The following is a 21,432-nucleotide window of genomic DNA, read 5'->3' as shown; positions in this document are numbered from 1 at the left end:
AGGGAGGGGTATATTGATGTGACACAAGATTCATATATTAAATTCTCAAAGAAGCCAAAATACTTTATAAAAACACACAAGGTGGATGGCACAGCAGAAATTACACTGGAAGTTGACCTGTGGCCTACATATTTATGCTTACACATATGTGTGCATTCCTCTGCATGCACTCACACACATGCACACACACATACAAGAGAAAGCCATGAAGATACTCTTACCGTGTACATGCAGTTGAGTGTGCTCTTGGGCTTCTCCAGCTGCATTGGTAGCCACACACGTATATCTGCCAGCATCTTCCAAAAGAGTCTTGGCAATTTGTAGAACTCTACCAGAAGACTGTATCTAATTGGGAACAGAAAGCATAGCAGTATTTTGTTTGGATTGAAAAGCATTTGCTGGGATAGAAAAGTTCGTTTAAATGTATAATGTTTAATTGTAGTTTTATATCTTAGTTAACTCAATATTTGAGAGCCAGATCACTTCATTGTGCATAAGAAAATAGGCTAGTTTGTTTTAAAAATGTATTCTTATGCCATTGAAGACACAAAATAAAATAACTTAAGGCTGGCCTGCTGGTATAGCCATAAAATCACATTGAATAAACGACTTTCACACTGTACTATAAAGCATGTGATAAAAATTTAAACTCTTCAAGGGAAAAAAAACATGACCACATTTACCACATTTACGTAACACTTCATAAATGGTTTTAAAGCAACAATTGTTTTTGATGAAATTGTCATAGGAGCCAGGAGAACTGTAAAATTTATAAAATATGAATAATAGGAATGCTGATAAATTCTTGCTTTCTCCTTATTCCTCTCTTACATTCATTGCAACCGGGCCTCTGCCACTTTAAAGCCATGAGAGGTCATTATTTAACACTGATTATTCCAAAGTCACCAGTCATTTAGTCACATTGCCCAAGAGTCTCTGCAGCTAAGTAAATAGTCTCTCTTACCACACACAGAATTGGGTGTCCTGACTTCTTGATGGTCTGTACTCACAGGGCATTAAAGAGAGTGTATTCCCCAGCCTTCTCTCCCAGGCTCTACTAGGACATTATGTTACACAACCTGCTTCCTTTTTCTGCTGCACAAACAGGAAACTTAACTCTCTGGAGTTTACATCCAGTCCCATGACTTGGGTGAAAAACCCTAAGCACATACCTGAATTTACAGCATTAGCCTCCTGAGCTCTACACTCATAGTCCTAGGGCAGGTTAACACATGAACTATCCAGAACTAAATTTGTAAATTACTCCCTTATATTCCTAAAACTGACTTGTCATTGCATTTTCCCGGTCTTGCTTAATGGCATCCGCAATTTTTCCAGTCATCAGGTTTTGGCGCCCACTTTGACTTCTATTAATTACACCACAGCCGTGTGTCTCAGAGCTCCTGTTTTCCACTTCTACTGCCTCTGTGGGGTTATGATGGCTTCTTAACTGATGTTCCAGGGTCTCCAACCTTCCCAGTTGCTAATCTGTCTTGCACATCATTGCCAGAATCGTCTATTTAAGATGGAAACTTGACCCTTCCCCCAGTCTCTTTTCAAACCTCATTCATGGCTCCCCACTTTGCCCAGGAGGAAATCTGAACTCAGCGTAGCCCTCCAGGCTTACCACATTCTGACCCCAAACGATCTCTCCATGGTCTCAAGTGAATTCCCAGTTAACCAATTTTCCAGTCAAGCTGCTCTAAACATGCTAAGCAGTGTAACTGTGCATTTATTTTCATCCCTACATTTCTGCACCTGGATTTTAATGTCACAGCTTCTTGACACTCTGCAATAGCATCTTCTCTCATCTTACCCTTTACTTCTTTCCTCTTTGGGTTAACTTATTTGTGCCCAAAGTTTGAAATATAAACACTGTGCCAATAGTTCTTGCCATATCATTTCGTTGATCTCCACAGCCATTTGCAATACCCTAATGACATGTCCAACATCTACTCCAGTGCTTCTCCAACTGAAGTGAAATCCAGAAGCCTGAAATTAAAATCACAGACTTTCCCTTATGCTCTTCCAGAGTGTCCCATATCGCTGGTGGTCAGTGCCATCTGTGTAATTATGTAGTTTAAAGTCTCAGGAGTTTGGCTTACATTCATAGCCATCATCTTTAATAAACTATCTTTCATCAATCTACAATGACTTGACTATTGCACCAAAATATCCTCTTCACTCTAACAAGCATATAGTACCAAATTTCTACCTCTGTCTCCCACAGAACTGCATATTAGTTCTGTTTTTACACATATACTCTTGGCCTACCATATTAATTTTTTCAGAAAGGATACAAGAAACTTCACTCATGTACCATATAGCAGCAATTTAGCCAATGGTGAACCATATAGATGGTGAGACTTATTATCTAGTCCAGTTGCACCTAGGCTATGCCATCTAGGTTTGTGGAAGAATAGTACAAATTTTAAACAATGATAAAAGTATCTTTCTGGCTAAGTATCTTCATTGTAAAGTACTACATAACTATATTTAAAATATAAACCTGGTCATGCCACTAGTCTCTTAAAAACTCTTTTCCCCCAATTGCTCTCATAAAGATAAAATAGAGCTCATTTCTTTCCCACTCCCTAAGATGCTCTCCTTACCGTGTTTGCCTGTGCACACACTCTCGGCAGAGCTCATTTCTTTCCCACTTCATCCTATGCATTCCTCAGAACTCTGCTCAAAGGCTTTCCTTCGATATTCTGCACTCATTAAATTTAAATTATGTTTGTGTTACCAACTCATAAATTTCCCTTTCAAAGGTAAGCAATCCTTTATCTGCACTGTATTTGAAGTCTGTTTACTGAGTTTTTTGTTCATTTAGAGTATGTGGTCAGTTATACCAGAGGTGGAGAATTGATAACAAACAGATATCTATATCATTTCTATTAGTAAAAGAAGTCAAGACATATCTTATATTGAAAACTTACAAGTGAAAGTCAAGGTACCATTTAATTAACTTGATCCTACCAGAAAAATACAATAATTTCTTAATGTATTTTCTTAATGGTACTGGAGATTAAAACCAAGGCCTGTGCATGCTATATAATCACCCTATCAGAGGGCATATCTCTACCCCTTTCTGTATGCTGTTATTTTGAACAGGAATTTACTAACTTTCTTAGATTAAGCTCAGACTTGCTCTGCAGCCAAGGTAGGCCTGAAGTACAATCCTCATGCCTCAGCTTCCTGAATAGCTGAGTATACTATCTGATATTTAAGTGCGTCAGATAGGCTATCTGGGTGAGAAATCTGTCATCTATTTATCTGTTTACCTAATTCCTAATTCTTTAAATATTCGCTAAAACATAATTAAATGTCAAATGGTACAGTCTGCATGTGAGACAGAAATGATGTTTTGTGATTCATATCTATTTTTGAAGGCATAAATCAAAACAACTAAAGCAACACCAATAATAAAAGCTATGTCAGCAGAGTTTTTTTAAATTCCATTAAGAAATGAAGACATATTTTAACAAAATCTCCACCAAATCTGTTCTACAGGAAAATCTATAATTAAGAAATAATGAGATGAAAGAATTAGCAAGACCTACATCGCTGTCTTAACTTGAACTCAGTGTCTTATACTCACTCTGAGGTTTCCTTGGGCAGTGTTCACTGGCTGTTCATCCTTCAACCATGTAATGGATGGGTTTGGAATGCCGTTGGCTACGCATTGCAAAGTGACTGGCTTGTTTCTCACCACAGTCTTCTCCGGAAGGTCAGAGGACTTGATGGTGGGAGGAACTAGGTGGAAAGAAGGGAGGGCCAGAATGAAAACCACAGCCAATGACGTCACAGACCTAAGAGTACGTGTGAGGCACCCATGTCTAAATAGACAGCACAAAAGGAATCCAGTGTTATATAAAGAAAACTCTGGAGCACCAAGTTGGGGTATGTGTGAGGGGGTAGACCCAGGAGGAGGTGGAAGGAGGAGTGGGGTGTGCATGATCAAATTATATTATATGCATGCATGAAATTCTCAAAGGATTAATAAAACATAAAATATGTTTAAGGGATCTGAAACTTTAAAATTAGAAAAATGAATATATTTCATCTTTTGTTTAATTTGTAATTTTTAGTCATTTTAGATAACACTCATTCTTAGTTTTAAGTATTTAATTATTTGAATAGCCAAAATGTCCATATGGTTACTGCAACCTAACATGTATGTTTGGCTCAAACCCATTGGCTTATTTTTCCAATTTATACTTACCATCCATTTCACTGGAATGACCTCATTAAACTAGTGGCAGATTCAAGTGGCATTTATATACAGGACTTTGTCCCAGAGTAAGGCTGACTAAACCTGGGGTCATAAGGTGACTGAAGCTGGGCTTGCCAGATTCTTTCTCAAGAATCCGGGGCTCAAACTGTGGAGTAGATTTGTCTATATTCCATCACGGGACATGTAAAAGCAAAATTTAAAAGAGACTCCATAGAGACAGAGGGAAGAATGGAGTTGATATGCACAGATTCTGTTGCTATGCACTACAAATGGCTCTTCAGTTTCTGGTTCCAGTCCCTTGCTTCTCAAGTTCTGCTGGCAAGTGGGACACCTAATGCCCTGGCAGAGATTTGCTCTTGTCATTAGATTCATGGTCATAACCTTACTGTGCCAGTTCTGTGAATGCACTTATGTTCCTGGATTCCAAAATTATACCCTAAGCCTTGCTTCTGGAAAACACTGTCCAGAATCACTCCTGTTTGGATCAAATCCTTAAAGGTTGACATAACCCATTCACTTGGAAGGTTTTGCCTTCCTCTTCTATCATAGTCTAGCTTTCTTTTCACCCTCTGACTCCATGTAGAATACACTTTCTAACACTTAATTACTGTCTAATCTTGTTCACATGATACTTTGGGTGTATCTCTGCATCAGAAAGTAATGTAAATCTGTTATTTAACCACAGTCACCCTTTTCTCATTACTTTACACAACTCACGATTTCTCTCTGCTCCTATCTGAATTAGATAATGAATAAAGCCAGAATGGTTTAAAATGCAGTGCACCCATCCCTTCCTTGGCATACCATGAACCGTCACTTCAAACTCTTTCCTGTGGTCTCCTGCAATGTTTGTTGCCACACACTGGTAAAGACCTGTGTCTGACACTTGAGCCTGAGCAATAACCAGTTTGCGTCCATTCAGTAAGATCTTGAATCCATCTCTTTCATCAATTAACTGGCCACCTTTTAACCACCTGTAGAGAAAGGCAAAAATAAATCTAGATACATCTTGCAAATTAGCAATTTCCTAGAGGTTATTTGTGTATTATATTTATCTCTTCTATGCATTCACCTAACCTCCTAAGTAAGTAAGTAAAGTAAGAAGAGAAGTAAAAAGGAAACATGGTCTCTCAGAGAGGCTGGGATACAGCTGGAACTCGAGAACTCTGTAATGAGTTCATTATCCTTCTAATAAGTTTAGGTTACAGAAAGGGACAAGTGATATTATTCACTATAGTATTTAAATAATAATAACCAACAAAATGCAAATGAGCTTCCAATGTTTCCAAATTAAATATTGAAACCAGAGTTTTATAGTGTTGTGGGTTATCACTTTATAATGTGTGAACTGCAGTCAGCCAACTATTCTTTTGCATGGTTCAGACCATTTTGGAAATGAGAATTTTATATTCAATAATGCTTTGAGAATGCAGGAAGGAAACCAACCAGACAAGACTGCAAGCATGCTAACCTCCCATGTTTCTGTTATTCTTTTTATTTAATAGTCTGTTACACATGTCAGTGCCTCAGGGAGGTCTACCATTAATAGTGTTTAACAGTCTATATTTTCTGGCTGAAAATATAATTTAGAAGACAATGCAAAAGATTTTCTCCAGACCATACTCTGGGAATCCCAGGTATGGACAATATTAATAAATCTTGATTCAAATTTGGCTCAAAAAAAAAAAAGAGATTTTCTCCAATTGTGCCAATATGTGTGCTTTTGAGAACCAAGTACCAGTTACCTTGTATATAAACTACATCTTTTTAAGAGGAATATGAGTTCTGTGGTGACACTCCTCAATGTCAGGACAACTCCAGAACACTTGTATTAAAAAGTGAGAGAGGTATTTAGAAGACATACCAAAACGCTTACATGATAGTTGGTGGGGGAGAGCCTGTCACCTGGCAATCTAGCTCCAGTAAGTTATTTGCCATCACAATGAAGTAAGATGTTTCATCTCCTCCTTCCACAGCTGGTGGCACTAGAAAGAGAAAGATAGAGGTAGCAGGCAAACAAATATTTACACAAATGAATCCACCCTGACATCTGAGTAGTAGCTTAGAATATGATGTTTTTTGTAGGAATTTAATCCTCAAGGGGATTTGAAATTGTAAATGCATTTCACAATAAGTACTTGCATGATGAATGTACCCTGTCACCAAGAATTTTCTCTGATACACACTATGGTCCCATAGATGCTATGCTAGTGTAAAGTTTACCCATGTTTTATATTGTTTGTTTTCATAGTAACATCTATTTAGGAATCGTCTGGCTGATCTCTTTGGAGGGTTATCTTGCTCAGCCTAGATACAGGGCAGAGGGCCTTGGTCCTGCCTCAAAGTGAAAACAAAGAGATATATTTAGCTAGCAATATATTAATAACTCTCTAGAGGATTCATTTGAAAAAAAATGTGCTTGCTTATTTCCAATATAATTTCCTCATGGGTCTTTGAGGACACATGGAAATTTTAGTATTTATATACTAAAATTAAGAATGCTAAAAATAAGAATCTTCTGGCTGTGATTATAGGGTCTCAAGGTGGCAAGGTCCAAAGAGTATGATCTGTGGTCTGACACAGTGCTTATGACAAAAGAAGTTGATACAGTTATGAAAATGCCCTTGCAAGAACAAAGCACATTCATCAAAATCCGTGGGAGAGTTGTGTGAGATTTAGATTTCAGCACTCTATTGAGAAACCTACCACTTGAACAGACTTGAAAAGCCAACTACACCTGAATTGAGACTGCATTATTACTACATGACCTAAGACGTGCTCAACAGTCCAGTGTTGCAAATCTGTCAATGCAGGCAGTGCCATCCTTACTTACCTAAGACATCAACTTCATATTTGATTTCCCTTTCTCCTGCCACACTGGTAGCCACACATATGTATTGTCCTCCGTCAACTTCTAGGGCACTCAAGATTTCAAGTGTCTTCCCGCCGGCTTCTATGTGGATGTTGTCACTGGCTTTCACAGGCACACCATCTTTTAACCAAGTGAGAACCGGAGGAGGGTTGCCGGCGGCTTTGCATTCCAGGATCAATGACTGACCAACAACAACTTGCTTATTTGAAGGAGTGGCCAAGTCACCTTCAATTATTGGAGGAACTAGAAAGAGAAACATTGGTAATATTTCAGGTAATTCTTTTCCCAGTCATAAAAGAACATCTTAAGTAACTAGAAGGGAAACTTTTTTGTTGTGTGCTTTGACTACAGGAACGTCTTTTTTTTTGTTGTTTTTGTTTTTGTTCTTTCCTCTTCCTTTTTTTTTAATTTAAGTTAGAAACAAGCTAGTTTCACATATCAGTCCCAGGTCCCTCCCCCTCCCCTCCTCCACTGCCCTCCCCTTACATACCTGTTTCCCTCTAAGTTGGTGAGGGAAGAAATTATTGATTCAACAGATCTATAACTATTCCAATTGTTCTGAGGTGCTATGGACTGTCAGGCTAACAAAAGACAAAGAGCTGAGACTGATCTGAATACTAACTATTGCTTTACCTTATTGCTAAGAGCCAAATGGTTGAGATGCTCCAAGTTCCAAGGTGGGAGAGATGATTAAAGGAATGAACTAAGTTTTGCTCACCTTAGCTTTAGTAAATATTTTTACAAATTATAACAAACTCTTCCAAATCTTATCTATATATGGTGAAAAAAAACCTCCCACCAAGACTTCATGAGTGAGTAAGGTAGCTAGATGTCAGTGTACTACAAAGGCACTCAGGAAACAGATCTACATATCCTTACCATAGATGTCAACATGAAATGATTTTTCAGCCGTTCCAGCAATGTTGGATACATGGCATGTATATGTTGCTGAATCAGAGACTTGTGCTCTTGGAATGTGAAGAAATTGTCCTTTATCAATATAAAGTGCTTGTGAGCTGGATATGACTACCTGGCCATCTTTATACCAGGTAATGGTGGGCAATGGAAGCCCCCGGGTCTCACATTCCAGTTTAACTACGCTGTTGAGCAACACTGATATTTCTGTGGTAACATTCCCTCCTTTAATACTGGGTGGAACTGCAAAAGATTTCAAAACAAACACAAGGTTAGCATCTGCATTGTGCTGTACATGCTGAGGGAGCTAAGACTCTTCGTTTAACATAAATGCATATTAATGACAGGAAGTCTGTGTCCTCCACAGATGTTTACTTCCTCTCTGGTCCACATGTCTCTGTACCCTTCCTGTCCAGTTTCCACTTTCAGTAAAGCAGTCAAGTCACAGCTTCAGTTTCAACAGCTCATGGGATAGACCATATTGGAGTAACCAAGCAAGTTAGCTTCAACAAACAAAGCAATCCAAACCAAAGTCTCAGTTAATGTAGGCACATGAAGTTCAAATGTCATGTCAAAGGAGCAAGAGGGTCAGACGTGGCACAATAGCACACACTCCTCTCCCAGAATACAGACGCATGTTCTAGTGCTTCTAGGACCAGCTACTGGCAACAGCTGTGGAGTCATTCCTTCTTGCTTGTAGTAGCTTTTAACTGCTAGGAGTCCATTCATTCAGCTGTACATATCTAATCAGCTGTCGGGGAAGTCTCCACTACTCTGAGGCTTCATGCCTGGCTTCTCAGGCCACTGAGGACTGGACATTTGGAAAAAATACACTAAGTTGCTCAATCTCAGCTACATACTTTCAACATGATTCTTACAAGGTCACAGTACAATTGCAATAATTTGAAAGAAATCAAATGGCCTGTTTCTGCAGTTGAGTGTCTTAGCACAATTTTAGTAAATTTTCATGGTTTAGCAAAGGATATTCTGTAGAATTTTCTTCTTATGGTTAACCTAGAGCTCTGGGTGTTGAGAGAGAAAGCAGTAAGGTATATTATTCCTCTCATCACATACTACTACAGGGAACTGATGTGAGCAGGACTAGGATACTTGGCTAAGGACAGTGGTTTCCAAGTTTCTGTACTAGAAAAATGCCCCTTTCCCCACCTGTGTTTTCTTTCCTGTCAAGGAAATAACTTCACAATTTATTTGGAATTCTATATGGGAGACATTATCTCTCCTACCTACTTTATATATCTAATTCATTTATTTATATCATTATGAAGTCCTAAAAATTTGTATTATACTTGGAGATATAGCCGAGACTACATTAAGCTAGCCAGTATGGGCAATCTGAGCTCTCTTAGTTAGCTCCTTTGATATACCCACTTCATCTTATTTTCTTTTTGCACTTCCTTAATAGAGTATCCTACTATATGCTCCACATTCATCTTACATAATCCTGCACATCTCTAGAGTTAACTATCTCTCCAAGGAACCATGGATTCTTTTAGTGGAAAAGGAGACTGATTAGAAAATAAGACGCTGGTGCTAATAGAATCTCCACATTTTCTGGTACTCTTCCTGAGAATTGCTTCAGAATAACAGATACAACCCAAGTCATGGCCTGCGATATTTAGGGGTGAGTTTGATAGTGGAATCTTTTTCCTATAAGTACATTTACTTTAAAGTTAAGGACTAGCCAAGTTTCAAACAGGTCAGGGAATACTGAGTTAAGACTGCTGAATGTTTTGTTGGAATACAGTCAAACTCATTCATTTATGTGTTGGCTGTGGCTGCTCTCACAGAATAGTAATGAAGTAGTTGCAAATGGCTACTCATGTGGTGTGCTGACTGCTTTCGACTGCTGCTCTGTGTATCATAAATTTAGTGACACACTTGTATCTTGCTAGAATTTTAAGTGCCATACAAGTTACAATACATGTTTGATTTTTGTTCCCAGTGCATGTTCCTAATGACAAAACAAGAGAAGAGTGGCACAGTGTAATGTTTCCCTTACTATAAAATTAATGGGCAGAGCATTACATATACTGTGATGGCACCACAACTCTTTTTTTTTTCTGGTTTTTACGAGACAGGGTTTCTCTGTATTGTTTTGGAGGCTATCGGTCCAGCCTGGCCTCGAATGCACAAAGATCCGCCTGCCTCTGCCTCCCCAGTGCTGGGATTAAAGGCGTGCACCACCACTGCCCGGCAGTACCACAACTCTTAAAGCACAAATATCAACAGTCTAAGCATGCATTCCAATATTCATATTTCAAAGAAAGGCGACAATTTGAAATAGTAGAATATGCAAAGCAGGATGGTTCAGCCTCACAATTTCTTTACAAAAATGAAAAATATAAATAAAGAGACTAAAACAAAGGAAGTTTCTAAGTAGTATGTTCACCAGCAAAGAAGGTCATTTTTCAATGGTGACATAATTAAATTAACTATGAGTGTAGCAGCTGAAGAAATATACCCAGAGAAAATCAGTTTGATGATGATTACCAGCTCTTCAGTGAGAATAATCCAGGAGCTGATGACTCTGGGGGCAAAATAAATTGTCAAATATTCTTGCCTTTGACACCCTTGACAGATATTCACAATCCTAAGTCGTTTGGGCATATCTGGGAAGTCAGTGCAAAGTTTAACAAACGTGAAGAATTGGTCTCTAAGAACAATCTGTGCAGAACGAATGCTGACAAAAAAAAATGTCCTCAGTGAAGTCCAAGCAACACTATCTGAAGTGGAATTTGCTAAGATTTGTCACAACTGATGAGGATAAAAAAACATGTGAAATAAGAAAAGAATTAATGAAGTATTCAGAGCTTGAAGATGTGATGTTTAAACATCTGTGCTCTGTGACTATTACTTCTCAGCAAGTGCTTTGTGCAGAATGGTTGTATGTTAATGATCCCCTAGTGCCAATGGTGTGTTTCAATTATTGTTACTGATATGAACATCACGAGTCCCATGATCATTTCTGAGAAGCAGATGGTAAAGTTTTATGTTCATTTAATGATTCCAGGAATGACACTGAATTTTTTTCTGAAAAATTCATTTCATGCTCAAAAACTGTTACTAAATATTGAAGAGTTGAATGAATTTGTTTTGCTTAAAATGGTGCTTTCAATTTTATATTACAACACAAAACATTAAGTATGCAAATTAGTATTATAGCAATTTGATTCTTTCAAACTCACATAGTATAAGGCTGCTTAACACATTTCCCAGGCTGTGAAAAGTTCAAATCAGAAGTGAGACCTTTAGTCACTCACAAATTTTTATTTTATATTCTGAGTTCAAACAATCGTTCTTTCAATGGTTGATATAAATATGTAAGTTTCCACATTCAAGGCATTCCATTTATCCTTGCAACAGAATCTCCCATATAAATTTCAACTAGAATTGATTAATTGCCTGTTTGTAATGGCATATTTAAAAGCAAATAATAAAATAAGAATATAATAGAATAATTTAAATGCTTTCTTAGAAATGAATATGCTCAGTAAAAATCAAGTTAAATTAACTGCTATATTAAGCAGAACCTATCTATGGGAAACGCATTTTCAAAAGGACAACAAATAAAATTTCATTACCAACCAATAGTAACATATGAATATTTGTCATCAAATTGGATGACAGAGAAAAATAATCCTATTAAATAATTTTGTTCCCATCACCTTCCACCCCCCAAAAAGAGATTTTTGTCTAGCTTGAACTTGCGTAGACCTTGTGCATGCTCTCACAACTGCTTTGCAGATACTCTATTCTGTCCTGAAAACACTATTTCTAGAAGGTATCCACCACCTGTGGCTTTTACTGTCTTCCCATCCTCTCTTCAGGGAAGATCTCTGAGTCTTGTGGGAAGGAGTGTGATACATACACCTCATTTAGTTATGGACACTCCACAGTTTGTATTTCCTATATGCTGACTTGTTGAAGGTCACTCTAATAATTGTCACCTACTGTAAGAAGCATCTCTGAAGAGGGTTGACAGATGTATTGATCTATGGGTATAGCATGTTTCAATACTATGTCTGTTCAGCAGAATACCAATAGGACTGGGGTTGGATTCCATTGATCAGAGTAGGCCTTATATCCAAACAGAAAGTGATTGGTTACTCCCAAGATACTTGTGCCACTGATGCACAGTGGGTATATCTTGTCAGGCTAGTTGCTAATGCTGGCCAGGTTCACAACTGAGTGACATTGATAATTACTTCTCTCCTCTGGTATGATGCATAGCACCTTCCAGCATCATAAAAGATACCTAGTAGGGACACAACTTACAGGTCAATACCAGGTTGATTCATCCATGTTCTATGAATCACGAATGAGGTGTCTTCAGCAATATGGTCTTACCATCTAGTTTTGGAGGGTAACCAAGAGCATTAGCAATAGCCTGTAATGATTGGGGCTCTATGGTAACCCACTGGTCAACAACTCAAAAAGAAGTAACCCATTCTTATATAAGTAGGGTTTTTATTTGCTAGCATGTGGTATTTAGTTGGATATTGTCTCCTCATTATAGGATAACTCCACTTAAACTCTTTTTTTATGTATGCATAATCAAATTTAGAAAGCTACTACATTAGTGTGTTTCTATATGGATTTCCCCCCAGTCTTTTTGTTTATTCATATGCAATGTTCATGTCTATTGTTTTTCATCCTCATGTGATGATATGATCATGTAAATAAGCAAAACAGTCAATTTTGGAATGAAATATACTCCCAATTTAAAATCTACATGCACATTATTCACAGTTACCTAGAGTACAGCATTTGTGATTTTTTCCATTTTGTGACAGTCACATTTTCACAAATTAAATAAAGTAAACCTAAGGCTATCCACTTGAAGGCATAGGGCAGCGTGCTAGGAAGAAAGTGTATGGTTTCCCAAATTAGAATATTAAGAGCACATGCCTTTAGTCCGAGCATTCAGGAGGCAGAAGCAGGTGTATCTTTGTGAGTTCGAGGCCAGCCTGGTCCACAGAACGAGTTCCAAAACAACCTCAAAAGCAATACAGAGAAACCCTGTCTTTAAAAATATCACAATGCATTTCAATCAGACTATCCCAGAAACCCTCTCTTCAGGGTGCCCGAGGGCATCACACAGAGTGAACATGAGGATCTGATGTGAATAAATCAAAGCCTCACAGAAATAGAAGTATTATTGAAGTTCCAAACTGTATTTACAATGGATCCTGGCAAGAATACAACAGCCTGGGAAGGCACTGTGCTTGTTGTTAATGGCTGGCTCTGGTAGGACAGCAATGGTGGTAATAACTCTTTTGTTTAACTTGGCATCTATATTGCTAATCTTTCAGTGATGCACTTATATAGAGGACATGTCTTTTCATGACTGATTTCCCCAGTAGGCTTCCGATTACACACATAAATGATCTAAAAATCTGCTTTAAATACTATTTCTTTGATTCTAAAAAGATACTAAAATTGGAAATAAATACCTTACTTTGAAAGTCTGATTTTAAATGCAATTATTAAGTATAAATCAAGCTAAATTTGAGCTATGTGTGGTGGCAAACACCTGCAATCTCAACATTTAGTAATCAGAGACAGGAGGATCACCATGAGTTTCAGGCAAACTTGGCCTAAGAGTGAAACCCTGTGAGAAACAAAGAGAAAGAAGTGAGCTAGATCCTATATATTAAGTTTTAAAGCAATAGTATTGCTAAATAGACAATGATGAAAACATACATTGAACCCTCACTAAAAGCCAAATAAAACTTTCCTAGCATTTTATCTTCAGAGTAACATTGTTCTATGGGTACTATTACTATTTTAAGAAAACAGAAAATCTGAGGGGCAAGGAAATTCATATGAAGTGACAAAAGTGATAAATGGCAGAATTTGGGTCCAAACATAAGTTCATCTGTCTCCAAAGTCCACATTCAAATCAATTACTGACACTGCTATTCAATAAAAACATAAACCAATACGTAATTTTTAAGTCTTTAAAGGCACAGTGAAAGTATACAAAGAAATTAAGGAAGTAAATTCTAAGAATCCATTTTACTTAGTCCAATATATCCAAAATATAAGTTAAGAATAAATCATACAATTATTAACTAGCTATTACATATAAAGTTTTCATACCACCATGAGTGTCTGGAATACATTTTGTCCTTACAGTATCTCCCAGACTGAAATAACTTCTCACTAACCACAAATGACTACTGGTTACTATAGTTTGCTACCAGACCCTTCAATTATTTGGACAGTAAGTCATTAGAGCTGTCTATATCAGACAACAAAGTGGAGGCATGCAAAATAGAAGTCTTTTGTTATGAAATGTAGAATCCTTAGCAACAAATTTCTAACAAGAAAAACCTTTTAATTAAGCAAATACCAGACTCTGATAAGTGATATTAAGAAAATGAATCAGTTCAAAATAATAAAGCCTAATTGACTGCTTTGGATTGGGAAGATCATGTTCAGAGGCAATCCTGAAGCTTATGAAACTCTCCTTGAGCGCTATGCACTCTATGAAAAGGGTGACAATAGTGCAGTGAGCAGAGCCTTGCTAAGGACCACTAACAGAGTTCTGCTCTTTTCTACTGCGTAAGTAGTTTTGTCCATGGCATAGCATTCATGTGTCTACTTAATGGCTCCCCCTCTTCATAAAAAGATGGCTTTGAGAGTCACCTTAATTGGTAGTTGAAATTCTTAGTGGCTTGCATAATTTGGTGCTTCAAATGAGAATGGCCCCAATTGGCTCAATATTTAATTGCTTGGTCCTCAGTTTGGGGAACTGTTTGGAAAAGAATAGGAGGTGTGGCCTTTTTAGAGGAGGAGTGTCACTGAGAGTGGGTTTTGAGGTTTCAAAAAGCCATGCTATTCCCAGTTTGTCCTCTCTGCTCCAGTGCCATTACCCTCCATCTGCCTGCTGCCATGATGGTCACGGACTCTGACCTTCTGTAACCATAAGTCCCAAATCAAATACTTTCTTACATGAGTTGCCTTGTTCATGGTGTTTTATCACAGCAAAGGAGAATTAACTAAGACACATTTTTTCCAGTAGAGATTCAATGGGAAAAAAATAGAACAACGTAAGGCATTAAAATTATTACCACGTGGTCAGGATAAAAACCAAGATAGAATAAAAATGTAAGAATAGAATTGCTGGCATACTAGTTGCTTTGGTGTGTTTTGTACATTTATACACTTAATTCTTCAAGGACATAGACATTTTGTGTATGCTTATACTAATCAATTATGGAATGCCTTGCCATACCAAAACTACTACATAATCTGAATAAATCCACAGATAAGGATAAATTGCATTAAAAACGGAATGCATTGATATAGATTAAAACTTAAAGGTAAACTCCTCCTCTTTATTTGAATAGCATTCCAAAGTATTCGATATGGAAGGAAAGGACAATGAACATTAGAGTAAACTTTAGTTTTCAGTTTATAATGAGATAAGTCGCACCTACCATAGACAGTCAGTTTTATATCCTTGGTTTGCTTGCCTGCTGCATTAGACACTGTACATTGGTAACGCCCCTTGTCACTTCTTCGCGCAGTCCTCAAATGTAAATTCTGTCCTCTGTCTGAAAGTTCAATGTTGGGATCTCCCAAAAATAAAGGCCTAGAAAAAAATTATTTCATAGGTCCATTTTAATGTCCCCATATTTCTTGTGTTATTAATTACAAAAAATTACATGGCATGAGGTAAAAATATGAGACAAAATTAGTTATAAGATTAGTGTTCCAATTCAATGTCTCAAGTATTTAGTAACGTGTTAAGTGTTTAGTAATGTGTTAAGTGTTTAGTAATGCATTAAGCCACATTACTAAAGGAACTGGATAACTACTGCTTTGGGCTGAAAGCCTTTCCTCCTTCACTCCTTAATCATTTAATAACATCATGAGGAACTAAGTGGGGTTGTCATTCATTTCATCCATTCATCCATTGTTATTCTTCTTACTCATTTTGTAATGTCTGGTTCAATGTGAAAATTCTACTATTAAGTGGAAAAGAATATGAGTTTGACAATGCCACATAAGAACATCAGAGTGAGGGTTCATAAGAAAATATGTGGTTATTACTTGCTAATGATGCTGACTATGCCAATCTTTCTAAAAATTGGAACATATGTGAATGTTATTTAACCATAAATATTGAAAGTATTTATTCCCAAAGAAGCTCACATACATTTTTCATGGAAATATGTTTCTAAGATTCGCATCTACTACTGTAAAATGCTCACTTCATGTTATTGGCAACAGTGTTGTTTTAATACTTGAAAACTACTGGTTAGTAAAATCTATGATCTCCCAAGAATCATTAGTTTAAAGTCCCATAATAATTTTTTAGGAAAAAAGATTTAAAACCTATAGTTAATTTTTTAAAAGTGAGAGCCATATAGTAAATTATTGAATATCTTGCTTATATCAATAAGCCAGCAGCCAGTCTACACAGTAAATGAAGAAGACCCTAATTTTGTAAAGTATTACCCTTCACTATCTTTAGTATGATAGATAAAATACCATAGTTTAGTACAGTGATTCTCAACTTTCCTAATGCTGTGACCCTTTAATACACTTCCTCATGTTGTGGTAACCCCAACCATAAAATAATTTTGCTTCCACTTACTAATTGTAATTTTGCTACTGTTATTAATTGTAATGTAAATATCTGTTTTCTGATGGCCTTAGGTGATCCCTGGAAAGGTCAGTCAAGTCCCCAAAGGGTTATGACCCCCAATTTGAGAACTACTGGTTTAGTACATTTGACTTTTTTTTTTAAAGAGTCAACACTTGGGGGAAGGAGACTAAAAAAAGGGTGAACACGATATATGTTACTTAAATTCATGAGACTTTGACATTTTAGTCATTATTAATTATAAATGTAACATAAAATTTAAGCAAATAAGTATAAATGTTCATATTGGAAAACCATTCCTGGCCTATTTTCACAAACGTGAACATTCTTTCTAACTTCTTGTCATTATCAGTTTGATTGTTGTCCATCTGTTTTCACTGAACTGTTTTTATTCCCGGAGAAATCTTAAATTTATTGCAAACGCTGTTCTCCTGCATTCCTCTGTGCTCTGCCACGGCAGCTGTGGACTCACTATGGTGTGAATACATCAGTCTCATGTGTTATCTGTCTCCTAACATCTGGCATTAGACAGTTTCCACTCTTTTGCCACTGCAGTGTGGCAGAGAATATCAGCAGATGAACTTCCTGCTAGAGATGTACGTCTCTGCCCTGCCTTGTAGAATAGAGATGTGACCCCTGCGTGACAGCATCTGAGCATTACAATTTTAATACAGAGGATGAGATTGCCTCCAAGATATTGTTTTATAGTCTCTCCAGTACTGTAACCTGACTTCCCATATCCAGACAACCCTTGATATTTTCAAGCCTCTACTTATTAAAAATAACCCATGAGAAACATTATATTTTATTTATATTCATCAGATAGGTGAGAATGAGAATATCTTAACATTTATTGAATGATTATATTTTAATTGTTCATATATCCTAATTAATTTTTTCTGTGTTGTCTGTCTTTCTAATTTCTTGGAAGATTAAGTGGATTCCTATTTTATAGATGGCCAATCAAAACTCTCTGCTACTTAGTCCTTTTTGATCGCTCTCCTCAGACACACAGACACTGTGAGAAGTAACATCTCACACCACTATCTGTCATTATAGCCATACTAGTATGGGCAAAGCCCTTGATGCTTCTGCTCTGGGAAGTACAATTGCTCTCTGTGATTTCCACTTTATTCAGATAGAGAACTAGTCTGTGTATTCATTATATTGTCACAAACACATTTCCCTTTTCAATAGCTCAATCCCATGTAAAGGCATAATTATCTCTTCATTGAAATCTGTTTTTTTACTGTTAATATTTGTGAATAGGATTTTGGTACACAATAATTATAAATTAATCTGTTTCTATAATAAATACCCAAATTTAGAGAGAGCTTTGTTTTTTGAAAATGAAAGATATTACAAGACCTTTTCTTTTTTTTTTTAGTTTTTTTTTGATTTACATTATTTTTTTTAATTTTAATTTTAAATAGCTTGTTTTACATGTCAATCCCAGTTCCCTCTCCCTCCCCTCCTCCCGCACTCCCCTTCCCCCCTCCCTCCCACCCTATTGCCAAATCCTTCCACATAGGGGATGTCTAGAGTCTATCATTTTACTATTTCTCCTTTGTGGTCACTTAATAATATTGTAATTTTAAGGTAATTAAAAGGGAGATAAGCCTTACACAGTGGCATATCCATTTCTTATAAATTATGTTCTCAGGCAGATACAGACAAGATACTCACTTGCCATCCTTGAACCAGTGTATAGCAGGAAAGGGAGTGCCTCGGACACGGCACTGCAGGGTGATGTTGTGGTTAAGAACAACTGAGACTTCATTTGGGAAGCTGGCACCTATTATGCTGGGTGGAACTTGAACAAAGAAATTTTGTCATAAAATATATGACTTAGCACAAAGATCTTGGGAAGAAGCAGACAATTAATGGTTACCAAAATATCTCAACAATACATTAAGTTAATAACCAAAATGCTCCACAGTAGCTCTCTTTCACATCACATTGTGTGCCCAAATGCTAGTTTTAAATCCAGAAATATTTTCATGAAATTTCGTTAGCAGGAAAATTACCTGCAAGCATAATGATAGGACAGAAGTCATTTTGAGGCACAGTACACTCGTGTACAGAACTCATGGAATGTAATTTAGCAGCAAAGTTCACATGATCCGATGCATTATTGATATACATTTCAGATGATGAATGACATGGACAATGCCAATCTCATATGGTTCAAATTCTAAATACCATGTCATGTCTACCTTCATCTTTTTTGAAGGATTCCCACACAAAACTTGGTAGGAGTATGATATACAATATGAATCAGGATATATTCATTCTTATCTTTGGGAATATACAAATGGAAGTGCTTGTGTATATTTCCCTCACCATCTAATCCTCTCTTTTGTATCATGTTAAGTGGTCTGGTATTCATCTTCAGAAATTATTAGACAGTACAGGGTTTCCGTGGAGGAGAGGCATGGCTTAACAAGATATTTATATGAAGACCTCACTGGTTGCTGAGTGAGTAATGGATCAGATAGATGAAGAGTGGGTGCAGAAAGGAAGTTAAAGGGCTGTTATAAATGACAACATGCCTTCACCACGGAAAGAAAGAAGTAGATTATTAGGAAACAGGCATAAAGAACATGGGTAAATATCAGGAACTCTGGAGAAAGGAGGGGAAGGGTAGAGATGCCGGTTACTCTGAGACCCCAAACATTTATTGGATAAAATGGTTATTGTGACTTTCAGTTTGATACAGCGCCAAGATATTCAATAACACAAAAAGAAGATATTCAACCCAACATAGTAAGGAAATGTGAGCATCATAGCACACATCTATAATCCCAGCACTTGGGAGGCTTAGGCATGGAGATTTTGAGTCAAGGCCAGCCTGGGATATTAGTGAGACTCTCTTAAAAGTGAGAGGATGAAAGCACACAAAAAAGTAGTAATGCTAAGACTAGATATTTTCCCTAGTATTCAAGGAATTCCAAGCTAGATCTGAGCATGTGGGAGTCAACTGCACACAGATGGATTTCATGGAGGGAATGAATGTCAGGAGAAACAATGCCAAGACTAGTGATAACAAAAACTGCTGAGGTTTTTTTTTTTTTTTTTGAAATGGACCATGGCTAAATACAAATATAACTGTAGGAAAAAAACATATTGTAGTTCAGGTTTTGGGGAGAGTAAAAAAATTGATTATTTTTTGATAATTGATGAGTACTAATTTTATGAATATATCACTTTTCGGCTTCATTTTTCATTACAAACACCAATTATATACCTATTTTGATAACAAAATATTGATGTCAAACATAACTTTACTAACTAAAAATTGAACTAACGACAGCCATTAAAATTATTTCTATCATAATCTAGCATAGTTGGCTACCCACTTTCAGAATTCCCTTTCTGCCTGAAAAGTCCACCCCCTTCTCTTAAATGTCTCTTCCCCAAACTACAACCAGGTAATGGGGGAAGTCCTGTGTATGGGCTTATCTTATTGGTTGTTGAATAAAGCACTGTTGGCTAATAGGGAAGCAAGATTTGTGGGACTAGGAGTCACGAAGGATTGTGGGAAAGAGAGGCACAGGTAGTCACCATGTAGGATGCGGGAGAAGCAACATGTGGACCCTTCCTCTGGTAATCGAAGACCACATGGAAATACTCAGATTAGCAATTATGGGTTAAATACTTAAGTCAGAGCTGGCCAGTAAGAAATCATAGAAAACGGCCAACAGTTTCATAATTAATATAGTGGCTTGTATGTTATTTGGGGGCTGAAAGCAGCCCCAGGACCCAAGCGGCTAACTGCGGCAGCAGTGCCCAAGCAACTGTCAGGAAGAATACACGTTACAACCAGGGCTTTTTTAGGTCCTGTAACTAATTAGATTAGAGTGGAAATGGATGCATGGCCTTTTCTAGTCCAAGCATCCTGTTATCTTCAGGAGATGTACACATCATAATCACATTGCATTGTGTTGCACAGCTACCCATGAACCTAACCACTTCTTGCTGTATCCACTGCCTAGAGAAGCATCTTTTACCATACACTGTACCACTTTTAAGTCAATGACACATTTGGGTGTATGATACAAAGCCATCTTTATATTATAAATGATTAAAATTAAAAACAACATACTAAATGCATGTTATAAATGCTATTTTTCCTATCAATTCATTTTTTTAAATCTCTCTATTTTGCCATACAGTAAGAAACGTCTCTAACCTGTAGGTTTGTTTTATAAAGAGGTTTTCCTTACCTAGTACATCAACACTAAAGTACTTCTGAGAGGTTCCTGCAGTATTAACTGCTTTGCAGGAGTATCTCCCCGCATCCTCTGCAGACACTTTAAAGAGTTTTAGTATCTTCCCATTGTTCAGGATCTGAACTGTACTGCTTTCTGTCACCTGCATGAGACAAACTATTGTCATTTCCAAAACCTAATAAAACTCCACAATTACAATAGAAGAGCGGCAGATGTAATTGTTGAGAAGAAATTAACATCTGCACCATTTATTTCAAGTATAGAGGCAGGGAACTATGCATGCTGTGCATGGCTGTCTCCATTTACCTGGGTATCATCTTTATACCACATAATGACAGGAGATGGAGTTCCTTCTACCTCGCAGTAGAGACTGGCCAAGTGGTTTACCAACACAGACACATTTGTCACGTGTTCCTTATCTTTAATTACTGGTGGAACTGCAAAAGAAAGGAGTCATGACTAGATAATCTTGTAGTCAACAGTAGCTTCCAAGTTTCTCCATAAATTCCTTTAGAAAGAAACTTTAAATATAAATAAT

The 21,432-nt window shown here is 37.1% G+C and overlaps 1 protein-coding gene across 1 annotated transcript in view; it reads right to left on the bottom strand.

The window, feature by feature from the left end:
• Positions 1 to 21,432, bottom strand: part of Hmcn1 (hemicentin 1) — a 423,434-nt gene that overhangs the window by 150,701 nt on the left and 251,301 nt on the right. Inside the window, 10 exon segments of the mRNA XM_040738098.1 lie at positions 222 to 345; positions 3,602 to 3,756; positions 5,042 to 5,211; positions 6,114 to 6,222; positions 7,071 to 7,352; positions 7,989 to 8,267; positions 15,491 to 15,645; positions 18,349 to 18,475; positions 20,889 to 21,036; positions 21,201 to 21,331. Of these exon segments, the coding sequence (XP_040594032.1) occupies positions 222 to 345; positions 3,602 to 3,756; positions 5,042 to 5,211; positions 6,114 to 6,222; positions 7,071 to 7,352; positions 7,989 to 8,267; positions 15,491 to 15,645; positions 18,349 to 18,475; positions 20,889 to 21,036; positions 21,201 to 21,331 (1,680 nt within the window).

This window comes from Mesocricetus auratus, unplaced genomic scaffold (assembly GCF_017639785.1).
Source record: "Mesocricetus auratus isolate SY011 unplaced genomic scaffold, BCM_Maur_2.0 Super-Scaffold_100676, whole genome shotgun sequence".
Lineage (NCBI taxonomy): Eukaryota > Metazoa > Chordata > Mammalia > Rodentia > Cricetidae > Mesocricetus > Mesocricetus auratus.
This window is presented reverse-complemented; position numbering and strand designations above follow the sequence as displayed.